The 22,096-nt window shown below is 39.8% G+C and overlaps 2 protein-coding genes across 2 annotated transcripts in view; one reads left to right on the top strand and one right to left on the bottom strand.

Moving 5' to 3' along the window:
- LOC102738489 (protein SCAF11) overlaps positions 1–22,096 on the top strand; it is a 534,109-nt gene that overhangs the window by 465,229 nt on the left and 46,784 nt on the right. The gene's annotated exons all lie outside the window — the stretch shown is intronic.
- ANO6 (anoctamin 6) overlaps positions 14,719–22,096 on the bottom strand; it is a 140,052-nt gene continuing 132,674 nt past the window's right edge. Inside the window, exon 20 of the mRNA XM_081821539.1 lies at positions 14,719–17,902. Within this exon, the coding sequence (XP_081677665.1) occupies positions 17,696–17,902 (207 nt within the window). The 3' untranslated portion in view covers positions 14,719–17,695. The remainder of the gene's footprint in view (positions 17,903–22,096) is intronic.

Below are 22,096 nucleotides of genomic sequence, written 5' to 3'. Positions count from 1 at the left end.
CCATGAGAGACGATGGACTCTGAAAAACAAACAGGGTTCTAGAGGGGAGGGGGGTGGGAGGATGGGTTAGCCTGGTGGTGGGTATTGAGGAGGGCACATTCTGCATGGAGCACTGGGTGTTGTGCACAAACAATGAATCATGGAACACTTCATCTAAAACTAATGATGTAATGTATGGGGATTAACATAAGAATAAAAATAAATAAAATAAATAAATAAATAAATAAATAAAATAAAAACAAAACAAAACAAAAAAAAAACAGCTACTTCTTCCAGTCTTTGCTGACTAGATCCATGAAGGGGAAGATATCCCCTAATCAGGCCAGAGAAACTTATGGTCTTAAATACCAGTATTGGAAAAATTAGTGAGCTAAGCAACACTACTGTCTCCAGTATGTAAAACAATGCCTGCCATACAACAGACACAACAATTTGTTGAGTGAATTGTCAAATGAATCGAACTTAAGAAATTAGAGAAAAATAAAGACTAAACCCAAAGAAAATCACAATAAAAATGATATATTGAATATAAAATAAAGACATAATAGTCAGCAAAGTCAACAGCTGGTCCTTTGAAAAGTCTAATTTCATGGACAAACCTATGTCAAATATAGCAGTAAAATCATACTTACTGTATGGTGCTTTTTCCAGTTGGGCTGAATGAAGATGAGAGCCAGCATTTGCCTTTGAGAGTTTATTTAAAAGCCCAAATTCAAATGCTCACATGCCCAGAAAACTCTCCTTTACCATTTTCCTATGGATAGGGAATAACAGGGTGCTAATATCATGATAGCATTGCTCAAGCCGCTTTCTGGTTGGATCTGTCTCCAACTGGAGGGACCAAGTGGGAATCAGTCATGAGAATCACACAGCAGTTGTTCAGAAGTTTGCTCAAGGCAGCATTTGTATATGGGGATTGATAGCTTCCCAGATCTACTTCACTGGCCTTTTACATTGGCCTCGGTACGGCCTGTAAAAAAATCTTTGGTGTCACCTCACCTCGGAAGGCAGTTCTGTATTGGACTGACGCATTTCAGTGGTGGGCTAGTGGTTGGTGGCCAGCAGAGAGCTGGCAGGTGACTGGAGAAACAGCAACATCTATAGTAACAATATTTTCGCTCAGTTCACAGTCAGGGCTTCTACCCACTCAGCCATTGTACGAAGCCACGATCCCTAGCTCTACCCATCTTGATTTAATAACTTGCACAGTCAACTGTCATTTCCACTTTCACCTTATTTTACTTTCCTGGATATGCTTTCTAAATCTCTTGGCTGGAAGAATCTGATCTCAGGGAAGGTTAACATAGTCATTCACTTATTTATTCATTCAATCAACAACTGTTTATTGAACATCTACTCTCTGCCAGGTCTGCTACAGATACAGTAATGAATAAATACACTGTCTTCTTCATTTGAAGGAAATATCTTTAATGAGATAGCTTCCTGCATATGATGTACAGGTTCATTGTGCACCATGTTTTTACAGTGGGCCTCTAAACAGCATCAGGATTTGTAGCTCTGACTACTTTCTGCATGCTAGTTCATGCAATATTATTAACGGTTATATTTCCTTCCTTGAGACTCCAGAATTTCTAAGTAAGACAGCCTGGAATCCAACATATATACACAAATATGTGCTCAATATAGCAGGATACACAAAAGAGACTGCAGCAGTCCCATCAAAGTGTGCAGCCCAGGACAGACAGCTGGGAAATAAAGATGAGGGCTTTGTCTGAGCAGAAGCACAGATGCAGCCCTTGTGCTGGATCCTGAGCTTCAGTGAAGGTCATCAACATCGACCAGAAGATGGATTTCACATGCACTGAGAATGGAAAGTTTGCATTGGTCTTTCTCCCCTCTCACACTTGGAGTCGTGCTGTCCAAGTTAAATGTGAATGCCGTGGTTGGCTCTTGTTCAAATTTTTACTGTTATAAGGCAGTGATTCTTACACTTTTTGGCCACCAAACCCCTTCATACTCTTAAAACAGTATTGAGAACGCTAAAAAACTTTTGTTTGTGTGAATCATATCTAGTAATATTTAGTGTATTAGAAACTAAAACAGAAATTTAAAAATTTTTCTTAATTTTAAAATAGCAATGAACCCACTGCATGTTTTAATGAAAAATAACTATTTTTCAAAATAATGTGAGAAGAGTACATTGTTTTATATTTTTAATGTCTGACTTAATAGAAAGCAGCTGGATGCTCATAACTGCTTCTGTGTTCAATCTGTGGCCATATCGAATATTGTGTAGCTTCTGGAAACCCCACTGCACACCGAAAGAATGAGAGTGAGAAGGCAGATAATGTCTTCATATTATTATGAAAGTAGTTTTGCCTTTGTAGACTTCTTGAAAAGGTCTCAAACTATCCCAAGGGAACCTAGACCACACTTTGAGAATCACTGTTCTAGAATCTCAAGGCTGATAAGGTGCTTTTAACATATGTCAACATTTCTCAGACTTTTCTACCTAAGTTCCAATGAAGAGAGAAAAGGAAAGGCATAACCCAGGGGTTGAGATGAAGCAGCTCAACATAAGTTAAACGATTCCTTTGAATTTTGTTATTTTACATTTAAAAATTCATTTACATTTTATATTTACTTCCAAAACATATCTGTGTTTGTTTTAAGATGCCTTGTATTCATCTTGTGGTTTCTTATATTGCCTGGCACACTGAATTTAGTGTGAGACATTAAGAACTTCAAAGTGACACTGCCTGGTAGGAACAAATAGCCCCATTTAATGGATCAGGAAGCTAGAGGCTACAGAGGTTAAATAACAGTGAAAATAAAGATCAACCAAATGAAAGCAAGCAAAATCTGTTTATTCAGAGCCTGCTGTAGTAAAGGAGCCAGCCACTGTCCACTGCAATTTGGCTGAGACTCAATGGTAGAAATAGGAGTGAGGAAGCTTTATAGCGGAAAGATGCGAAGATTCCAGGTGTGATCTAGTTGGAGACTACTGGCATGGAGAAGCTGGAGGCGGGCTAACTAGAAGCGAGACATCCTATGTGATTGGTTAAGGTGCATGTTTGGCTTTCCCTGGTTGACCCTAAGTTGGACATAGGGGTAAAAATTAGAGAAGCTGTCCATTATTAATCAAGTCCCTGCCATGCGGGGCTGATTGTTTTAGGTGTTATTGTTTGGCTTCCTGGACTGTCACTAGAGATAAAACAGTCTAACTTCTTACAAGTCTGGCTGGCTTTCTGGTCTGATTATTGCAGATAAGGCGTTGGTTTCCTGGGCTGGTTGCTGCAGGTTGTGGGTCAGCATTCTATTTCTGTATATGGTCTGGCCATTTTCCACTCTATGTTCAGTCTCCGAGTAACAAGGGGTAACAAGAGAGGACATGGCCTAAATGTCTTTGTGGAAGTTATCCTCTGAAGAGAAGAGCAGGAAAGAATTTGCACCTCTCCCACTTATGGCCTCTTGGCCACAGTAGGTCAGAAAACTAGAGTACTTAAAAAGGAAATGGAATAAGCTAAATTTATAATTGCTCTTTCAGATATTTTAAAGCATTTCATTAAGTTTGCAAGTGAAAACACACATTCAAAATTCCCTTAAAAGTGATAAAATTGGCTAAGTTTATGAAAAGAGTAGGATTTGGGTTGAACTTAAAAGTGTAAGGAAAGAAGTAGCTTTTTCTGATCTATAACTTCAATACACTAGATATAATTATTAAAACCAAAGTAAATCTCTGAAGTCTCTTTTGGGCAAAAAGATGACCCTGATGGCCTCAACTCACACTTTCTGGGACCTCTGGAGTGGGCTGGGCTGGGTGAGAGCAGGACTTCGTTTTCCCACACAGCCTCCGTGTATAGCTTCGGATATTTCAACATTTTGTGTTTCTTTTATAATCATATACTTCCTTTAGTATCATTTTTTAAAAGCTGCTTAAAATTTACCTGCAATAAAATAAATGTTGACAGTGAGATAATGTGTAAATAAACACCTGGCACAATGCGTGGTAGCTATCTGACTCCCACCAATTACAGCTGACCCTTGAACAGTATAGGACTTAGGGGTGCCCAGCCCCTGCACAGTTGAAAATCCCTATAGAACTTTCGATTCACCAAAAAAATTAACTACTACTACCCTGCTATTGATCAGAAACCTTACCAAAAGCATAAAAACAACACATTTTTTTAAATGAAGTATGATTGGCACAATGTTATATTTGTTTCGGGTGCACTACATAGTGATTTGAGAAGCCTATACATTAAGCTATGCTCACCACAAGTAGCTACCATCTGTCAGCATACAACACTACCACAATATCATTGACTCTATCTCCTGTGCTATGCCCTCTTTTCCTGTGACTTATTCATTCTGTAACTGGAAGCTTGTATCTCCTGCTCCCCTTACCCATTTTACCCATCCCCCACCCCTCTCCCTCTGGCAACCACCAGTTCTCGATTTTTGTGGGTCTGTTTCTGGTTTTTTTTTTTGCTTTGTTTTTTATATTCCACATATACATGAAATCATATAGTATTTATCTTTCTCTGACTTATTTCACTTAATACCATCTAGGTCCATCCATGTTGCTGAAAATGCAAGATTTCATTCCTTTTTATGGGGCTAATATTCTATTGTATATACACCACATCTTCTTCATCCATTCATCTAATGATGGGTGCTAAGATTGCTTCCAAATATTGGCTATTATAAATAATGCTGCAATAATAAACATAGGGGTATGTATATCTTTTTGAATTAGTGTTTTTATATACCTAGCAATGGAATTATTGGATCATATGGTATTTCTATTTTTCATTTTTTAAGGAACCTCCATACTGTTTTCTACAGTGCTTACACCAATTTACATTCCTACCAACAGTGTTCCCTTTGTCTACATCTTCACCAACACTTATTTCCTGTCTTTTTTAAAAATTTATTTTATTTTATTTTTTTAAAGATTTTATTTATTTGACAGAGAGAGACACAGTGAGAGAGGGAATACAAGCAGGGGGGAATGGGAGAGGGAGAAGCAGGCTTCCCGCTGAGCAGAGAGCCCAATGTGGGGCTCGATCCCAGGACCCTGGGATCATGACCTGAGCTGAAGGCAGATGCTTAATGACTGAGCCACCCAGGTGCCCCTCCTGTCTTTTTTTTTTTTTTTAGATTTATTTATTTGAGAGAGAGCACACATGCATTCATGGGGGAGGGGCAGAGGGAAAGAATCTTCAAGCAGACTCTCTGCTGAGAGTGGAGCACCATGTGGGGCTCAGTCCCACAACCCGTGAGATCATGACCTGAGCTGAAACTAAGAGTTGGATGCTCAACCGACTAAGCCACCCAGGTGCCCCTATTTCTTGTGTTTTTTATTGTAGCCACTCTGACAGGTAGAAGTTGGTATCTTATTGTGGTGTTGATTTGCATTTCCTTGATAATGAACTTCTTTTCATGTGTCTGTTGGCCACCTGTATGTTTCCTTTGGAAAAATGTCTGTTCAGATCCTCTGCCCATTTCTTAGTGGGATTATTTGTTTTTTGGTGTTCAGTTATATACATTCTTTATATACTTTGGGTATTAGCGCCTTATCGGATATATTATTTGCAAATATCTTCTCTCATTTAGTAGGTTGCCATGTCATTTTGTTGATAGTTTCCTTAGCTATGCAAGAGCTTTTTATTTTGGTGAAGTCCCAATAGTTTAATTTTGCTTTTGTTTCCCTTGCCTTAAGAGACGTATCTAGAAAAATGTTGCTAAGGCTTATGTCCAAGATTACGGTGTATGTTTTCTTTTAGGAGTTTTATGGCTCCAGGTCTGTCTCACATTTAGGTTTTTAACCCATTTTGATTTTATTTTTGTGTATAGAATAAGAAATTGGTCCAGTTTCATTCTTTTGCATGTAGCTGTTCAGTTTTCTGAGCACCATTTGTTGAAGAGACTCTCTTCCCCATTGCACATTCTTGCCTCCTTTGTTGTAGATTAATTAACCATATAATCATAGGTTTATTTCTGAGCTCTCTATAGTGTACCATTAATCTAGTGTCTATTTTCATGCCAATACCATAACTTTTTTTTAACGATTTTATTTATTCATTTGACGGAGACACAGCGAGAGAGGGAACATAAGCAGGGGGCGTGGAAGAAGGAGAAGCAGGCTTCCCGCAGAGCAGGGAGCCCAATGCGGGGCTCGATCCCAGAACCCTGGGATCATGACCTGAGCCGAAGGCAGACACTTAATGACTGAGCATCCAGGGGCCCCCATAATGTTTTTATTACTATAACTTGGTAGTATGTCTTGAAATCTGGGATTGTAATACCTTCAGGTTTCGTTCTTTTTTCTCAAGATTGCTGTAGCTATTCAGAGTCTTTGTGGTTCCATACATATATTAGTATTATTTGTTGTAGTTCTGTGAAAAATGATATTTTTGTTTTGATAGGAATTATATTAAATCTGTAGATTATTTTCATTAGTGTGGACATCTTAACGATATTAATTCTTCCAATACATGAGCATGGAATATCTTTCTGTTTGTTTGTGACATCTTCAATTTCTTCCATCATTGTTTTTTTAATTTTTAAATTTTAATTCTAGTATACTTAACATCTAGGGTTATATTGATTTCAGGTGTATAATATAGTGATTTAAGAATTCTACATGTTACTCAGTGCTCATCATAAATGTCCTCTTAATCCCCATTACCTATTTCAACCATTCCTCCACCCACCTCCCCTCTGATAGCCATCAGTTTGTTCTCTATAGGCAAGAGTCTGTTTCTTGGTTTCTCTTTGCTTGTCCTTTGCTCATTGTTTTGTTTCTTAAATTCTACATATGAGTGAAACCATATGGTATCTGTCTTTCTCTGACTGACTTATTTCTCTTAGCATTATACTCTCTAGCTCCATCCATGTTGTTGCAAGTGACAAGATTTCATTCCTTTTTATGGCTGAATACCATTCCATGGCTATATGTATACCACATCTTCTTTATTTATTGATGAACACTTGGACTGCTTTTCATATTTTGGCTATTGTATATAATGCAATAAACCTAGGGAGGCATGTATTGCTTTGAATTACTGTTTTTGTACTTTTGGGGTAAATACCCAGTAGTGGGATTCCTGGATCATAGGGTAGTTCTATTTTTAACTTTTTGAGGAAACTCCATACTGTTTTCCACAATGGCTGCACCAATTTGTATTCCCACCAACAGTGCATGAGGTCTCACATTTGGTCTTTTTTTTCCTCCACCTTCTTGCCAACACGTTTCTTATGTTGTTGATTTTAGCCATTTTGACAGGTGTGAGATCTCTCATTATAGTTTTGATTTGTATTTCCCTAATGATGAGTGATGTTGAGCATCTTTTCATGTGTCTGTTGGCCATCTATATATCTTTGGAAAAATGTCTATTCATGTCTTCTGACCATTTTTTAATTAGGTTATTCATTTTTTGGGTGTTGAGTTTTAGAAGTTCATTTATATGCTTTGGATACTAACTCTTTATCAGATGTGTCATTTGCAAATATCTTCTCCCATTCCATAGGTTGCCTTTTAGTTTCATTGATTCCTTCACTGTGCAGAAGCATTTTATTTTGATGTAATCCCAATAGTTTATTTTTGCTTTTGTTTCCATTGCATCAGGAGACTTATCTAGGAAAAAGTTGCTATGGACAATACCAGAGAAATTATTGCCTGCTTTCTTCAAGGACTTTTATAGTTTCAGGTCTCACATTTAGGTCTTTAATCCATTTTGAGTTTATTTTTATGTATGGTAAAATAAAGTGGTCCAGTTTCATTCTTTTGCATGTAGGTGTCCAGTTTTCCCAAAACCATTTGTTGAAGAGACTTTTTCCCATTAGATATTTATTCTTCCTTTGTTGAAGATTAGTTGACCATATAATTGTGGGTTTGTTTCTGGGTTTTGTGTTCTGTTCCATTGACCTATGTGTCTGTTTTTGCGCCAGTACCACACCATTTTGATTGCTACAACTTTGTAATATAACTTAAAGTTTGGAATTGTGATACCTCTAGTTTTGTTTTTTTTTTTCTTAAAGATTTTTTATTTATTCATTCGAGACACAGAGATACGGGGGGAGAGAGAGAGAGCATGAGCAGGGGGAGAAGCAGGCTCCCCGCTGAGCAGGGAGCTCGATGCGGGGCTTGATCCCAGGACTCTGGGATCATGACCTGAGCTGAAGGCAGATGCTTAACCATCTGAGCCACCCAGGCGCCCCTAGTTTTGTTTTCTTTTTCAAGATTGCTTTGGCTATTTAAGCTCTTCTGTGGTTCCATACAAATTCCAGGATTGTTTGTTTTATCTTTCATCAGTGTTTTGTAGTTTTTGGAGTATAGGCCTTTCACCTCCTTGCTTAAGTTTATTCTGGTGTATTTTATTCTTTTTGGTGCAATTGTAAATGGGATAGTTTTCTTAATTTCTCTTTCTGCTACTTTGTTATTAGTGTATAGAAATGCAACAAATTTCTGTATATTGATTTTGTATCCTGCAACTTTACTGAATTCATTGGTTTACTGCTAATTGTTTTTTGGTGGATTCTTGAGGGTTTTCTATGTATATATGCCACCTGCAAATTGTGACAGTTCTACTTCTCCCTCACCAATTTGGATGCCTTTTATTTCCCTTTCTTGTCTGATTGCTGTGGTGAGGACTTCCAGTACTATTTTGAATAAAAGCAGTGAGAGTGGACATCCTTGTTTTGTTCCTAATCTTAGAGCAAAAACTCTGTTTTTCACCATTGAGTATGATGTTAGCTGTGGGTTTTTCATAGACAGCCTTAATTATGTTGAGGTATGTTTCCTCTAAACCCACTTTGTTGAGAGTTTTTTTCATGAATGGATGTTAAACTTTGTCAAATGCTTTTTCTGTATTGAGATGATTATATGATTTTTATCCTTTATTTTGTTGATGTGGTATATCACGTTGATTAACTGGTGAATATTGAACCATTCTTGCATCTCCAGAATAAATGCCACTTCATTATAATAGTCCTTTTAATGTATTGCTGAGTTCAGTTTGCTAAAATTTGTTGAGGATTTTTGTATCTGTGTTCATCAGGGATATTGGCTTTTAGTTTTCTTTTTTTGTAGTGTCATTTTCTGGTTTTGGTATCAGGGTAATGCTGGCCTTGTATTTAGAAACTTTCCTTCTGTTTCTATTTTTTGGAATAGTTTGAGAAGAATAGATATTAACTCTTCCTGAAAAGTTTGGTAGAATGCAATTCTGAATTCATCTGGTCCTGGACTTTTGTTTTTTAGAAATTTGATTACTGATTCAATTTTCTTATAGTAAGCTGTTTGTTTAGATTTTCTGTTTCTTCTTGATTCACTTTTGGGAGATTGTATATTTCCAGGAATTTATCCATTTCTTCTAGGTTGTCCAGTTTGTTGGCATATAATTTCTAATAGTAGCTTCTTATAATCCTTTGTATTTCTGTGGTGTCAATTGTTACTTCTCTTTCATTTCTGATTTTATTTATTTGGGTCCTCTGTCTTTTTTTGCTGCTGAGTATGGTTAAAAGTTCATAAATTTTATTATCTGTTTAAAGAAACTGCTCTAGGTTTCATTGATCTTTTAATTTTTTTCTTTCTCTCTCTCCCTCTTTTTCTTTCTTTTCTTTTTCTTTCTTTCTCTCTTTCTTCCTTCCTCCCTCCCTTCCTTCCTTCATTTCTACTCTAATCTTCATTATTTCCTTTCTTCTACTAACTTTGAGCTTTATTTTTACTTTTTTTCCTAGTTCCTTTAGTTGTAAGGCTAGATTGACTATTTGAAAATTTTCTTTGTGTGTTTTCTGTTTTTTGTTTTGCTTTGTTTGAGATAGGCCTGTATCACTATAACCTTTCCTTTTGGAACTGCTTTTGCTCTGTCCCAAAGATTTTGGACCATTGTGTTTCATTTTCATTTGTCTCCATGTATTTTTTTATTTCCTCTTTGCTTTCTTCAATGACCAATTGGTTATTTAGTAGCATGTTGTTTAAACTTGATGTGGTGTGTTTTCTTTTTTTTGTAATTGATTTCTAGTTTCATACTGTTGTGGTAGGAAAAGATGCTTGATATGACTTTAATCTTCTTAAATTGAACCTTACTTTGTGGCCTAACATGTGATCTATCCTGGAGAATGTTCTATGTGTACTTGAAAAGAATGTTTATTCTGTTGTTTTGGGGTGGAATGTTTTGTATATAAGTGTTAAGTCCATTTAGTCTAAATGTGTCATTCAAAAACACTCTTTCCTTATTGATCTTTTTTTTTTTTTTTTTGCCTGGGTGATCTAGCCATTGATGTACAAGGAGTATTAAAGTCTCCTACTATTACTGTCAATTTCTCTCTTTGTATCTGTCAATAGTTGCTTTATGTATTTAGGTGCTCCTATGTGGGGTGCATAGATATTTATAATTGTTATATGTTTTGGTTAGATTGATCCCTTTATCATTATGTCATGCCCTTCTTTGTCTCTTGTTACAGTTTTTGTTTTAAAGTCTATTTTGTCTGATATAACTATTGCTACCCTGGCTTTTTTCTTCTACAATTTGCATGGAATATCATTTTCCATCCCTTGATTTTTAGTCTGTATGTGTCTTTAGGTCTGAAGTTAGTCTCTTGTAGGCAGCATAAAGATGAGTCTTTTTGTTGTTGTTATTGTTTAATCCATTCTGTCACCCTATGTCTTTTGATGGAGCATTTAGACCATTTACATTTAAAATAATTATTTATAGGCATGTACTTACTGAAATCTTGTTAATTGTTTTCTGGTTGTTTTTGTAGTTCTACTCTGTTCTGTTCTTACTCCTCTCCTTGTGATTGATGACTTAATTAGTGTTATGGTTGCCTTTTTTCTCTTTATTTTTTTTGTATCTATTATAGACTTTTTGTAGTTACTGTGAGGTTCATATATAACATCCTAAGTATATAGCAGTCTCTATTAAGTTGATGGTGTCACTGAAGTTCAAACACATTCCAAAAGAATTTCATTTTTACTTTCCCCTCCATTTTCATGTATATGTTGACATATTTTACAACTTTTTATTTTGTTAGTCCCTTTACCTAATTTTTTTAGGTATAACTGATTGTACTACTTTTGTCTTTAACCTTTATACTAGCTTTATAAGTGTTTGCTCTACTACCTTTACTGTATGTTTGCTTTACTTATGACATTTTTTCTTTCATAACTTTTTACTTGTAATTATGGCTTTTTCTTTTCTACTTAAAGAAGTCCCTTAAACATTTCTCATAAGGCTGGTTTAGTGGTAATGAACTCCTTTAACTATTTTGGGGGTTTTTAAAAAATTTGTTTTTGTCTTAGAAAAACTTTCTCTCTCCTTTCATTCTTTCTTAATGATAACCTTGCCAGGTAGAGTATTCTTGGTTGTAACTTTTTTCCTTTCAGCACTTTGAATATATCATGCCACCCCCACGCCCAGCCTGCAAAGTTTCTACTGAAAAATTAACTGATAGCTTTATGAGGTTTCCCCTGTACATAGCTAATTGCTTCTCTCTTGATGTTTTTTTAAAATTCTGTCTTTGTCTTTAATCCTTGACATTTTAATTTTTATAGTTTGTGGTGTGGACTTCCTTGGGTTCATCTTGTTTGGAATTCGCTGTACTTCCTAAATGTGGATGTCTGTTTTCTTCACCAGGTTAAGGATGTTTTCAACTGTTATATCTTCAAATAAATTTTCTGCCCCTTTCTCTCTCTCTTCTCCTTCTGGGACCCCTATCATGCAAACGTTTGTTCACTTGATGTTGTCCAAGAGATACCTTAGCCTATTTTTAAAACTTTTTTCTTAAAAAAAAATTCTTTTTTCTTCATGCTGTTCAGCTTGGACACTTTTCATTACCCTATCCTCCAGATTACTAATCTGTTTTTCTGCATCCACTAATCTGTTGATTCCCTCTGTGTATTTTTTATTTCAGTTACTATATTCTTCAATACTTATATTTTCTTCAAATATTTATATTTTCTCTTTGTTGAAGTTCTCACTGAGTTCATCCACTCTTCTCTCTAGTCCAGTGGGCATCTTTATGACCATTATTTCAAACTCATTATCAGGCACATTGCTTATCTCCATTTCATTTAGGTTTTGTCTTGTTCTTTCATTTGGAGCATATTCCTCTATCTCCCCATTTTGCTTGACTTTCTGTATTTATTTCTATAAATTAGGGAGAATAGCTACTTTGCCTAAACTAGAAGGAATGATCTTGTACATGGTCATCCCTGTGTAGACGTGTGCCTGGTGACTTTGGTGGGTTGGCTGGCTGGAGCCAGAGATGAAGTGGGCATGAGCCAGGGCAGTCCTGGGGCTCTTGGCAGAGGGCAACCTGGCCAGACAGCTGAAGTGGATGCAAACTGGAGGGTCCAGGGGCTCTCTGTGAAGAGGGCACCCTGGCAAGACTACTGAAAATAGGTGCGAGCTGGGGTTTCCTGGGGCTCTGCACAGAGGGTGCCCCCACAGAACAGCTGAAGCTGAAGTTGGTGTAAGCCAGGGTGTTTTGGGATGCTGCATGGCAGGTGCCATGGCAGGGCAGCTAGAGCCAGGGTGGGCGTGGGTTGGGGTGTCCTGGGACACAGGGGCACTCCAGCAGTGTGGCTAAAGCATCGTTGTGGAGGGGAGGTCCCAGGGCACTCCACACAAAGAGAGCCTTGGTAAACTGTCTAGAGCCACAGTGAGAGCTGGGGGCACCCTGGCAAGTCATCTAGAGCCAAAGTGGTGTGAACTGGGAGTGTTCTGGGGTGCTTTGCACCTGTATCACCTTGGTGAGATGGCTGGAGCTATAGTGAGTGCTGAGCAGGGGTGTCCTGGTGTGCTTCAAGCAGGGGGTCACCTTGGTGGGACAGCTGGGCTGGTGTGGGCTTGGGGCTCACTGAGGTGGTAGGCTTGCTAGTGTGCCCAGACCCCGCTCCTGTCCACATTGTCAGGTGAAGGAGAAGGAATGTAACCCAGCTCCTCCAACCTGGAGAGAGTTTCAGCAGCTTTTCTGCCATTTGGCAGAATTCTAGGGCTGGATCCTTTATATTCTAGTTGCTTTAAGCTGTGGCTTTTTTTTTTTCTGTTCCCTGGGGCATTTGAGGCTGATGTGGGCTGGGGGTCCAGGCCTTGCTGAGACTGGCTTTGACACTCTGACCCTGCTTTTGTCTGTGCTGTCCAGGTAGAGGGTGAATGCAAACTATGGGGCTCACCAGCCCCTCTGACCTGGAGAGTTCCAGCAGCTCCCCTCCCATTTGACAGGGTTCTAGGGCTGGTTCCTGTATATTCTGGTTGCCTTTGTATTGTAAACAGTGGCCTTTTCCTACGTTCAAGGGCAGATGCAATCTGCTTATGGTCCCTCTGAACTATCCCTCCTCACGGCAGTTTGCAATGGGGGTGGGGGTTTGTCTATGTCTCTTTGTGGTCTTTTGTTGTGCAGAAGCTGTTCGGTCAGTCCTTAGTTCTTCAGGAGGAATTGATCTATAACTAGGTGTTGGTTTGGTGTGTCTGTGGAAGACATGAGTTCAGGGTCTTCCTACATTGCCATCTTGGACCAGAAGCCAAAGTCCAATTAACACATATTTTGTATATTATATACTCTATTCTTACAATAAAGTAAGCCAGAGAAAATGTTAAAATCATAAGGAAGTGAAAATACATTCATAGTACTGTATTTATTAAAATTTTATTATAAAAAAATCTGTGTAGAGGCGCCTGGGTGGCTCAGTTGGTTTAGTGACCAGCTCTTGATCTCGGCTCTGGTCATGATCTCAGAGTCCTGAGATCAAGCCCCGTGTCAGGCTCTGTGCTCAGCGTGGTCCGCTTGTGCTCCCTCTGCTCCTCCCCCTGCTAGCATGAGCTCTCTCAAATAAACAAAATCTTAAAAAAAAATCTGTGTATAAGTGGACCTGTGACATTCAAACAGGTGTTATTGTAGGGTCAGCTGTATTATCTCATCATTCCCTGCAAATGAGAGGGGGTATTTAGCTTAAATGAAATTCTGATCAGTCCTTTGCTGGACTTAAAAGGCTTAAAAGTAAGAATAACATTAGTACTGGCCCCGAGGGTATCACATAAGGATCAGAAAAGACTTCTTGCCGTTGGTCCAGTTATGGATTATATTCGATTTAGAGTTTTCTTAGAAGCCTAATGAGATTTAAGCTGGCAAAAAATAAAACAGAAAAAAAAAAAAACCACAAAAAACCCTCCCCGCAAATCCCCAAAACAAAACAAGAGTTAAAATCTGGATATGTTGTCCAGGATAAAAAGGTTGATTTTTATGAGATTTTGCTTTATCTTCTTCTCCATAGTTTCCCTTTTCTGTACCCAGCGCCACAGAAGGTTCAAACAGAGCCTTTCTGGGATTACAGACTTGCCCTCTCTGGGCGACTGTCCCCTGCAATCACGATTTAGCATGCAGAAGCCAACTTTATGCAGTTGTAAAGTGCCTCTCCCTCCTCGCTGATGCAGCCTGGCTCCGGCTCAGCGGGTGTGGTGAGCAGAGGTGGGCTGGTTTTCAGCTCCCACCTGCTCTCCGGGCTTGGTGCCCTCGGCAGGGCTCAATCCCAACAACTGGTTTTTAGCAGCCCTGGCTGAAACCCCACACCGAGTTTTTCCCGGAAAAATCATGTTTCAAAGTAAGTGTAGGCTGTGAAAAATATAATTTTAGAGATCATCTACACAAAAGCACACAATTTGTTATATGAATGATATATAATTGATAAATAGCATATATATATATATATGCTCTCCTTAAAAACATGAAGACAAATAGAGTAGACCAGTGTTGTTTTGAAAAATGAATTTATTAAAATGCTCATAATTATAAAAGAATAATAAAATGCACAAATTCACAAAACATTACAAACTTTACATCTTATGCCGCAGTGTATGAAAGCATCGTGAATATTTCCGTTCTAGTTTAGTTAAGCTGCTCAAACATTTTAACTTTTCAAACATCTTATAATATGCACAATGAGGAAACGGTACAAGAAGTGTTTCAATAGCAGAGCTCATTCTGCCCCCCATGGTGAACTAATGTTTTCTGAAATTCCAGATGCACGCACGGGTAATTAAAAGGCAAGGCGTTTGGTGACAGTTTACAAGATGGCCTTGTTTAGTTTTCAAACAAAAATGATAGCATTCCCTTTCTATCGACACACCTGAAATATGTGAGGGATAGTTAAAAATCTCCTGAGTATTTTGGTCTAATGCTTCAATCTGCTAAAATTCACAGGCATTACAAAAGGATATAAAACTCAAAGTTCTCTAGTGGTTAACACTGGGCAGGCGGAGGGCCAGATTCTCCTCTTATGGGGGCACCGTCACACCCACCCTTTTTCCTGGGGTGCTGCTTCTGCACACATATCCCGATCCGGCCCGTGCCCGCCTGCACACGCGGCCCCGCATTTTTCGTCGCCGCCGCCCAGTCAGCACTGGAGTTACGTGAACGCTGTCCGTGTCACAGGGGAGCCTGGCTCCCTACTCCTTCGCTGTTTGGGGAATACTGGCATGTCATGCATCGGATTTTCTGCCTTTATAAATGTAGAGCTTTCCCCCCTCCTGGCCACAAAAGCACACTGTAAACTATGAAGATGATTTGTGAAAGATGATTTATGAAGATGTAAGTGCACAATTCTTTTAAAGTTGTATCGCATATACAAGGAGATAAGGCAAGAATATTTCCTTTTCTGGGCTCCCATAAACAGTGAGTACTCGCCAAATCCAACACGAGGAGATAGTCCTAGGCTTCGGAGAAGAGCAGAGGTGACAGGAGAGGAAGTGACACCCCACTGCTAGGAGCAGTGTCACAGTTGAGCAGGGGAAGGACCAGACGCACCCGGTCTGGGCTGTGCGGACTGAGCAGCTGCAAGAAACTCCTTCCTTACTCCCTGTGCAGTCAGAGCTCGTGTGGCTTGTTGGGAGCACTCTGTTCCCATTGTTCATGTGACCAAGAAAGTTGGTGAAATGTTGCCCCTGATCCACTGGGACAATTCAGAAGCCCAGAATACTGCTTTGATGGATCCTACGTAAATTCTATTTTTGTTGTTCGTTTTTTAAACATTCACGGCATGCGTGCAGAACTGTGACCTTGAGTGAAGCTGCTCTCTTACAACAAGCCTCTGAATCTGCTCATGAAACAACTTTCCTTTCCCTTTGCTGCTGGGATTCTGAGTGGCTTGGCTTCCACGGCACCTGGGCGTTTAGCAGCACCGCAGTGGGTGGTGGCCCACCTAGCAAGAACCCAGGGCCAGACCCCTCTCCTGCACCCAGTCCTGCCCTGGTGCCAGTCAAGGGTGAGCGGTGCAGGCCCCGGCTCTTCTCCAGAGCCCACCAGAGGGCCTTGCACCCGCAAGGCAGTAAAGCGCAGTAAAGACTGCTGAGCTGAACACACTGAAGGCAAGATATGCGTGGCAAAGGCGTTCAGCAGGAAGTCAGGGAGGCTGGAAGCGCAAATCAAAACCAGTCTCTTTTCTGAACTGGGAGTGATCTGGGTCTGCTCCTGTCTGCCTCCACTTCCCCCACCACTGCTCCCACCCAGCCCTTGGTGCGTGCAAGTTACAAAGTTGCTGGGCTGGGAACAGGGAATGGAGGATGTGGGGAACCACCCTGACCATGGCAGATGCCTTGGTATGTTGATCACTTGGATGGCAGGACCCCTGCCGGAAAGGCACGCCCCACACGGCCTCACAGAGCACTTGCTGTTCTCTTAAGCGCGCACAGCACTGGCCTGCCACACTGGCTAGATAGTGAGCCGTTCCCAGTGGCGCTTGTGGGCTCTAATGCTCTCCCTCCTGGATCTGAGGAGTCACCGACAACTGGTGGGAAACGGATGGGCTTATCTTTCCAGACCATTACACTGATAAAAATGTAACTTTAGTCCCTTGATTTCATTTTCTTCCCAAGAAACTATATATATTTAGAAGAGGTAAATTATCCTGATCAATAGGAGTTACAATTCTATTTGAATCTGTAACTTTCCCCGCTTTTGTCATCTTACTCCCTTGAGATTTGCAAAGCAGTCAACATTGATTAGGCACAGAAGATTCTAGGAGTGCTCCTAGAAGATAAAAGGTGTCACTGTGGATTAGTACAAATACACTTCAGGACCTTGCTATCTTTATTCCAATCCATTAAGAGTATTTCTTTGAGATCGGAAAGACAGGCCAAAATGAAGACTGAAACCATTTCCTCTTATTAAGTGAGGTTTCATTTTCTGTAGGGATGTGCTAATACACCTAAATACTGTGAATTCTTGGGTCTATTTGCCACTGAATACACCATTCAAACCGAATTCTGAGTTAGCTATTTTTAATCACACAAAAGCTAGCATGTCTGTCTAGTCTTAGGGAAAGCTAACCCTGGGACAGATCTGGCGAAGTGAAGAAATGAAACATTGCCTAAAAGGGGAGCATGTGCTTGAGAACAGAAAGGAATGAAAATAATCAAATGGAGGGACAAAAATCCATTCTGCTTCGGAAGGGGCGGTTTTTAAGCACACTACGAGACACTTTCTGTGTTACAGAAATTCCAATTTATCAAAAAAGGGTAATATTTCTGGTTTTCCAGGTGATTAGTTTTATGCATTACATTTCCCAGGTCCTGCGTCGCTGGCTGAAACGGAAAAATCATCTCTATGAAAATGGCTAATAGCGAAGACTCCTATTTGCCAAAGTGTTTTAACTTAAACATTCTCATTAGTGATTCATAATATATTTTGACAGAGTTAAATTCTGTAAAGTGCTTCTCAGAACATAAAGCTCTTATTCTAATTTTGGTCGTAAATTGTTATCTACCACTTCCCCCATCCTCTTAGCTATGACCCCCATATTTTTTGTCATATCTTTGAGGTGATTCTCACGAAGAAGCTTTTGGGTTAAGTATTTTTCTCTCCTGATCTTGCTCTTCGTGTTTTTTGATACATCTGGGATGGTATAGGATACAAAAAATTTCACAGAGTAGATGAGATGCTGTGGGAGAGAAGAAGAAAGATGTCAATCAAAAAGAAATGGAGGGGAACACAGAGTTGCTTTGTTTTTTTGTTTTTTCTTTTTGCTAGTCATCCTAGCAATAGATCTGGACAAGGCGGTGGGCATTCTACATACAACCAGTCTCTCCTACACCATGTGGGTCTGCCAAGGAGCTACATTTTGTTACTTTGAAAATTTCAAGAATACTATTTGATATGTAGAAAAGAATGGATCTAATATCTATAACACTCACCCTGACAATGCTGTAGTATTTTTGTGTATGTGTTCCTTTCCTATCTCATTTCCAGGCCTCTTCCCCCAAAGGTTAGCACTATATCCTATCTGTGTGAGTCTATCTGTATCATTTTATTTTTAGAAATCAAGTTTAACAAGATATGTATATAGCCCCAAATAATATATTGTTTAGTCTTGCTTGATTTGAGCTTTGTAAAAAAGTATGATACTGTATATGGTCTTTCGAAAATTACTTAAAAGAGATTTATTTATTTACTAGAGAGAGAGAGAGAGTGCAGGAGGGAGAGAGGGAGAGAGAATCTCAAGCAGACTCCACGCTGAGCACAGAGCCCAACATGGGCTTGATCCCATGACTGCAAGAGATCATGAGCTGAGTTGGATGCTCAACTGACTGTGCCACCCAGGTGACCCTGAAAATTACTTTTTTCATTCAAAACTAGTTTCTAATCCACCAATGTTATTGTGCATAACTGTAGTCCGTTCATTATCAATTCTGTATAATAGTCTGTCTGCATATACTGTAATTTATCCATTCCATTGTTTCTAGTGTTTGTATTAGAAACAATGATGTTGAGAGTGTTTCTGGACTTGGATTCTGGAGGACATCTGTGAGAGTTTCTCAAGGGGATGACCCAGAAGTGGAACTGCCAAGACTCTGTTAAATGAATATTCAAATTTCCAAGATGGTGCCAAAGTATTTTCCAAAGTAGTTAAACCAGCTTCCACGTGCACGAGCAGCGTGTGATGGTTTCAGAGGCTCTGCATTCTTGCCAGCACTTGTGGTCATCAATTCTTTTTTTTTCCACCAACATAGTGATTATGAAATGGATTTTCATTTTGGCCTTACATTTCTGATGACTAACGATGCTGAACACATTTTTATTTGTTCATTATTCAAAAGTCTCTGACCTACCGAGGAGATAGGTAATATACAATAAACATCATTAAAAACCAATAAATTGTACACAGTGTTCACATGATAAGAGCATGGAGAAAGCAGTAAAGCAGAGTAGGAGTTTGTGTTAGGTGGGAGGCCAATTTCAGGTAGATTTTGTACAGATTAGCCTGGTATGCCTCACTGAGCCAAGGCTTTATGCAGGTGAGGGAGCTCGCCGTGCAGAAATCAGGAGGAAAGGCATGTGAGGCAGAGGGAAGAGCCACTACAGAGGCTCGGTGGCAGAAGCCTGCCGGCTGTACATCAGGAGCGACAGAGCTGGAGGGACATGAGTGAGGAGGAGAGCAGGGACGAGAGAGAGGTAACAGAGCATGGCTAGAGCGTGTCAGGCCTTGCCCGGCTCTGAATGAGATGTGAAGACAACTGGGAGCCCAGTCAGGAGCCTGTGGCCCTAATTCAGGCAAGAAATGATGGTGACTCCAACCCGGCTCTAGCAACAGAGCTCGTAAGAAGGGTCAGATCTGCAATGTACTGTCAAAGGAAAAGCCAACAGCACTGCATGTGGGGTAAGTGTGTGTGTGTGGGGGGGTGCTCCAAGAATTTTGACCTTAACAACCAGTGAGGTAAATGCCAACTGCCATGACTGAGAGGGGGCAGACCCACCGTGGGTGCAGCATTTAGGGCAGCACAGAGAGGAGAACATTCCAAGTGGACTGAAGAAAATATGGGCATTTGGGGCAGTAGATTTATCTGTTAGCTCTCCAAGCAGAAAGGTCAAGTAGGCAGTTGGATTCATGGGTTGAGTTCAGGAGAGCGGTGTTCTGGAGGTAAATATGTTGTGAATCACTGGCATGTAGATGGCATTTAAAGCCAACGGACTGCATGAGATCACCAAAGCTGTGAGGAGAGAGAGAAGAGAGAAAAGGGACTAGCAAAGAAATGAAGAAGGAACTGCCTAGTGACGTAAGAGAAAAGGGGGAAAAAATTTTTTTTTTCCTGGGAGCCAAGTGAGGAGGAACTCCTAGAAGGAGAGAGTGATGAGCTGTGTCAAATGCTTCTGATAAGTTAGGTAATGTGAGGGTGGAGAATATTTGAGATGACAGAGAGAGAGTGGGTCTGAACGATGGAAATTATAAAGAGGCAAAAGTTGATGTAGGAAAGAGAGGTTTGTTTTTCCCCATCTATATTTATAGATGTGGACTTTGTTATGCCACCCTTGCATTTCTGGGATAAACCAATGTGGTCTGATGTCATCTTTAAAAAATATATTGCTAGATTCAATCGGCACATTTTAGAAAGATCCTTGCATCAATGTAACGAAGGAGACTGGCTTATAGTTTTCCTCTTTCTATTCCTGTGTGATTTTAGGATCTAAAAAGGAGTTGGAGAGCGTTTCCTTTTTCTGATCTCTGGAGGTAACTAAAATGATCTGTTCTAGAAAGTATGGCATCACTCTCCTACAAAACCATATGGGCTGGCATTTTCTTTATGGAAAGATTTTTCAATTACTCAAAATTTTGCTATAATTCTAGGTTTAGAGTTCCCTTCTTTAGCATTTTGGAAGCTATTTGACTACTCTCTTCTGGCTTCCATGCTGCTGTTAAAGTCTACTCTCATTTCAATTTTAATTTCTCTTTATCAGTCATCTGTCCTTTTTCTCTGGTTACTTTTAAGATCTTATCTTTGACGAGCTGCACTTTTGTCACAATCTGTGTAAGCATGGATTTCTTTATTCTGCCTGATGTATGCTGTGCTTTCTGCCCTGTGAACAGAGCCCTTTCATTTCTTTGGGAAGAATTTTAGCCATTAACTCTTCAAATATTGCCTATCTAGTATCCTTTTCCTTCTGTGAATTTTTTGAAAATTCCACAATTTTTTTCATATTTTCCACTTTCTTCTCTCCCTGTGACGTGCTGGGAGTAATTTTTTTCAGACCTATGTCCCAATTCATTCATTCTTGCTTCAGACTTCTGTTTAATCCATATGCTTTTTCATTTCAACAACTATGTATTTTTCAAAATTACCTTGTAATTTTTTAGTTTATTGTTTGTTCATTTATGAATCACTCATTTTTTGTTTAAATTTTCATACACATTGAATTTATATTCCTAACATGATAGTGCATGCTCTTGAAGTTATTGAAGGTCCAAATTATTATTTTTTCCCCCTGAATCCCACCTGTGGTTTTTCTTATTTCCCCTTATTATTGTTGATCTTTGGAAGCTCATACCTGATTATTTCAATCTGAGAAAAAAATGTGGTCTAAACCGAGGACACCTTTTCTCCAGGGAATATATGCATTTCCTTCTGCTCTGAGACAATTTTAGCTCTTTTGGGGGCCCCTGGCTGAATCCAAGAGTCTCAAGCTCAGCTGGTCCACCTCACTGCTGACCCGCTGCTTGGTGCCCTTGAGCCTTTAGAGGGAGGTGCTGATGACCGCACTCGTCCTCAGAGTGCCCCTGCGCTTCAGGGGGGTGCTAACTGCTCTAGGTTAGCCATCACCTTTCTGCCCCCTCTTTGTAGGTTCTCCTCCCTTCCAGTGAGCTCAAAAATGAAATTATATTTTAAGCTGATTCTGAATGCTGTGTAGTGAAATGGCCCCTCAGTATCTGGTCCACCACGATATCAGAAGCAGAAGTCGAAATACTTTGGCAACTACATATCTGAATATAAACCAGTGATTCTTGCTGACGGATCAGATACTCCAGGAATCCACTGATGATGGGGAGCTAATGACAACTTGTTTCTTCTTCTGTTAATGTTTGGTAGCTATTAAAAAAAAAAGAATCCTAGAAAAATGCTCAAAGCCAGGCAGCCTATCCCACCTTTTTCTTGCTAACAGATCCTCATTTTGTTCAGAGCAAACCCAATTCCCTGCCTCTGGGCCTACTCTGTCGCTCGGAGGAGCCGTGTGCTCTGGAGCTACCCAAGGTGATGCAGGCGGCCATCTGCCCTGGAGGATTCTGGCAAAACGTTTTCTCTCCTGACAAAAAGGAACGGATATGGCGAGCATCCCCTTCCTGTCTGGACCCAACATGTGCTCT

This window comes from Leptonychotes weddellii, chromosome 5 (genome assembly GCF_054177405.1).
Source record: "Leptonychotes weddellii isolate Sample4059 chromosome 5, ASM5417740v2, whole genome shotgun sequence".
Taxonomy (NCBI): Eukaryota; Metazoa; Chordata; class Mammalia; order Carnivora; family Phocidae; genus Leptonychotes; species Leptonychotes weddellii.
Note: the sequence above shows the minus strand (reverse complement) of the source record. Positions and strands in the feature narration are given on the sequence as shown.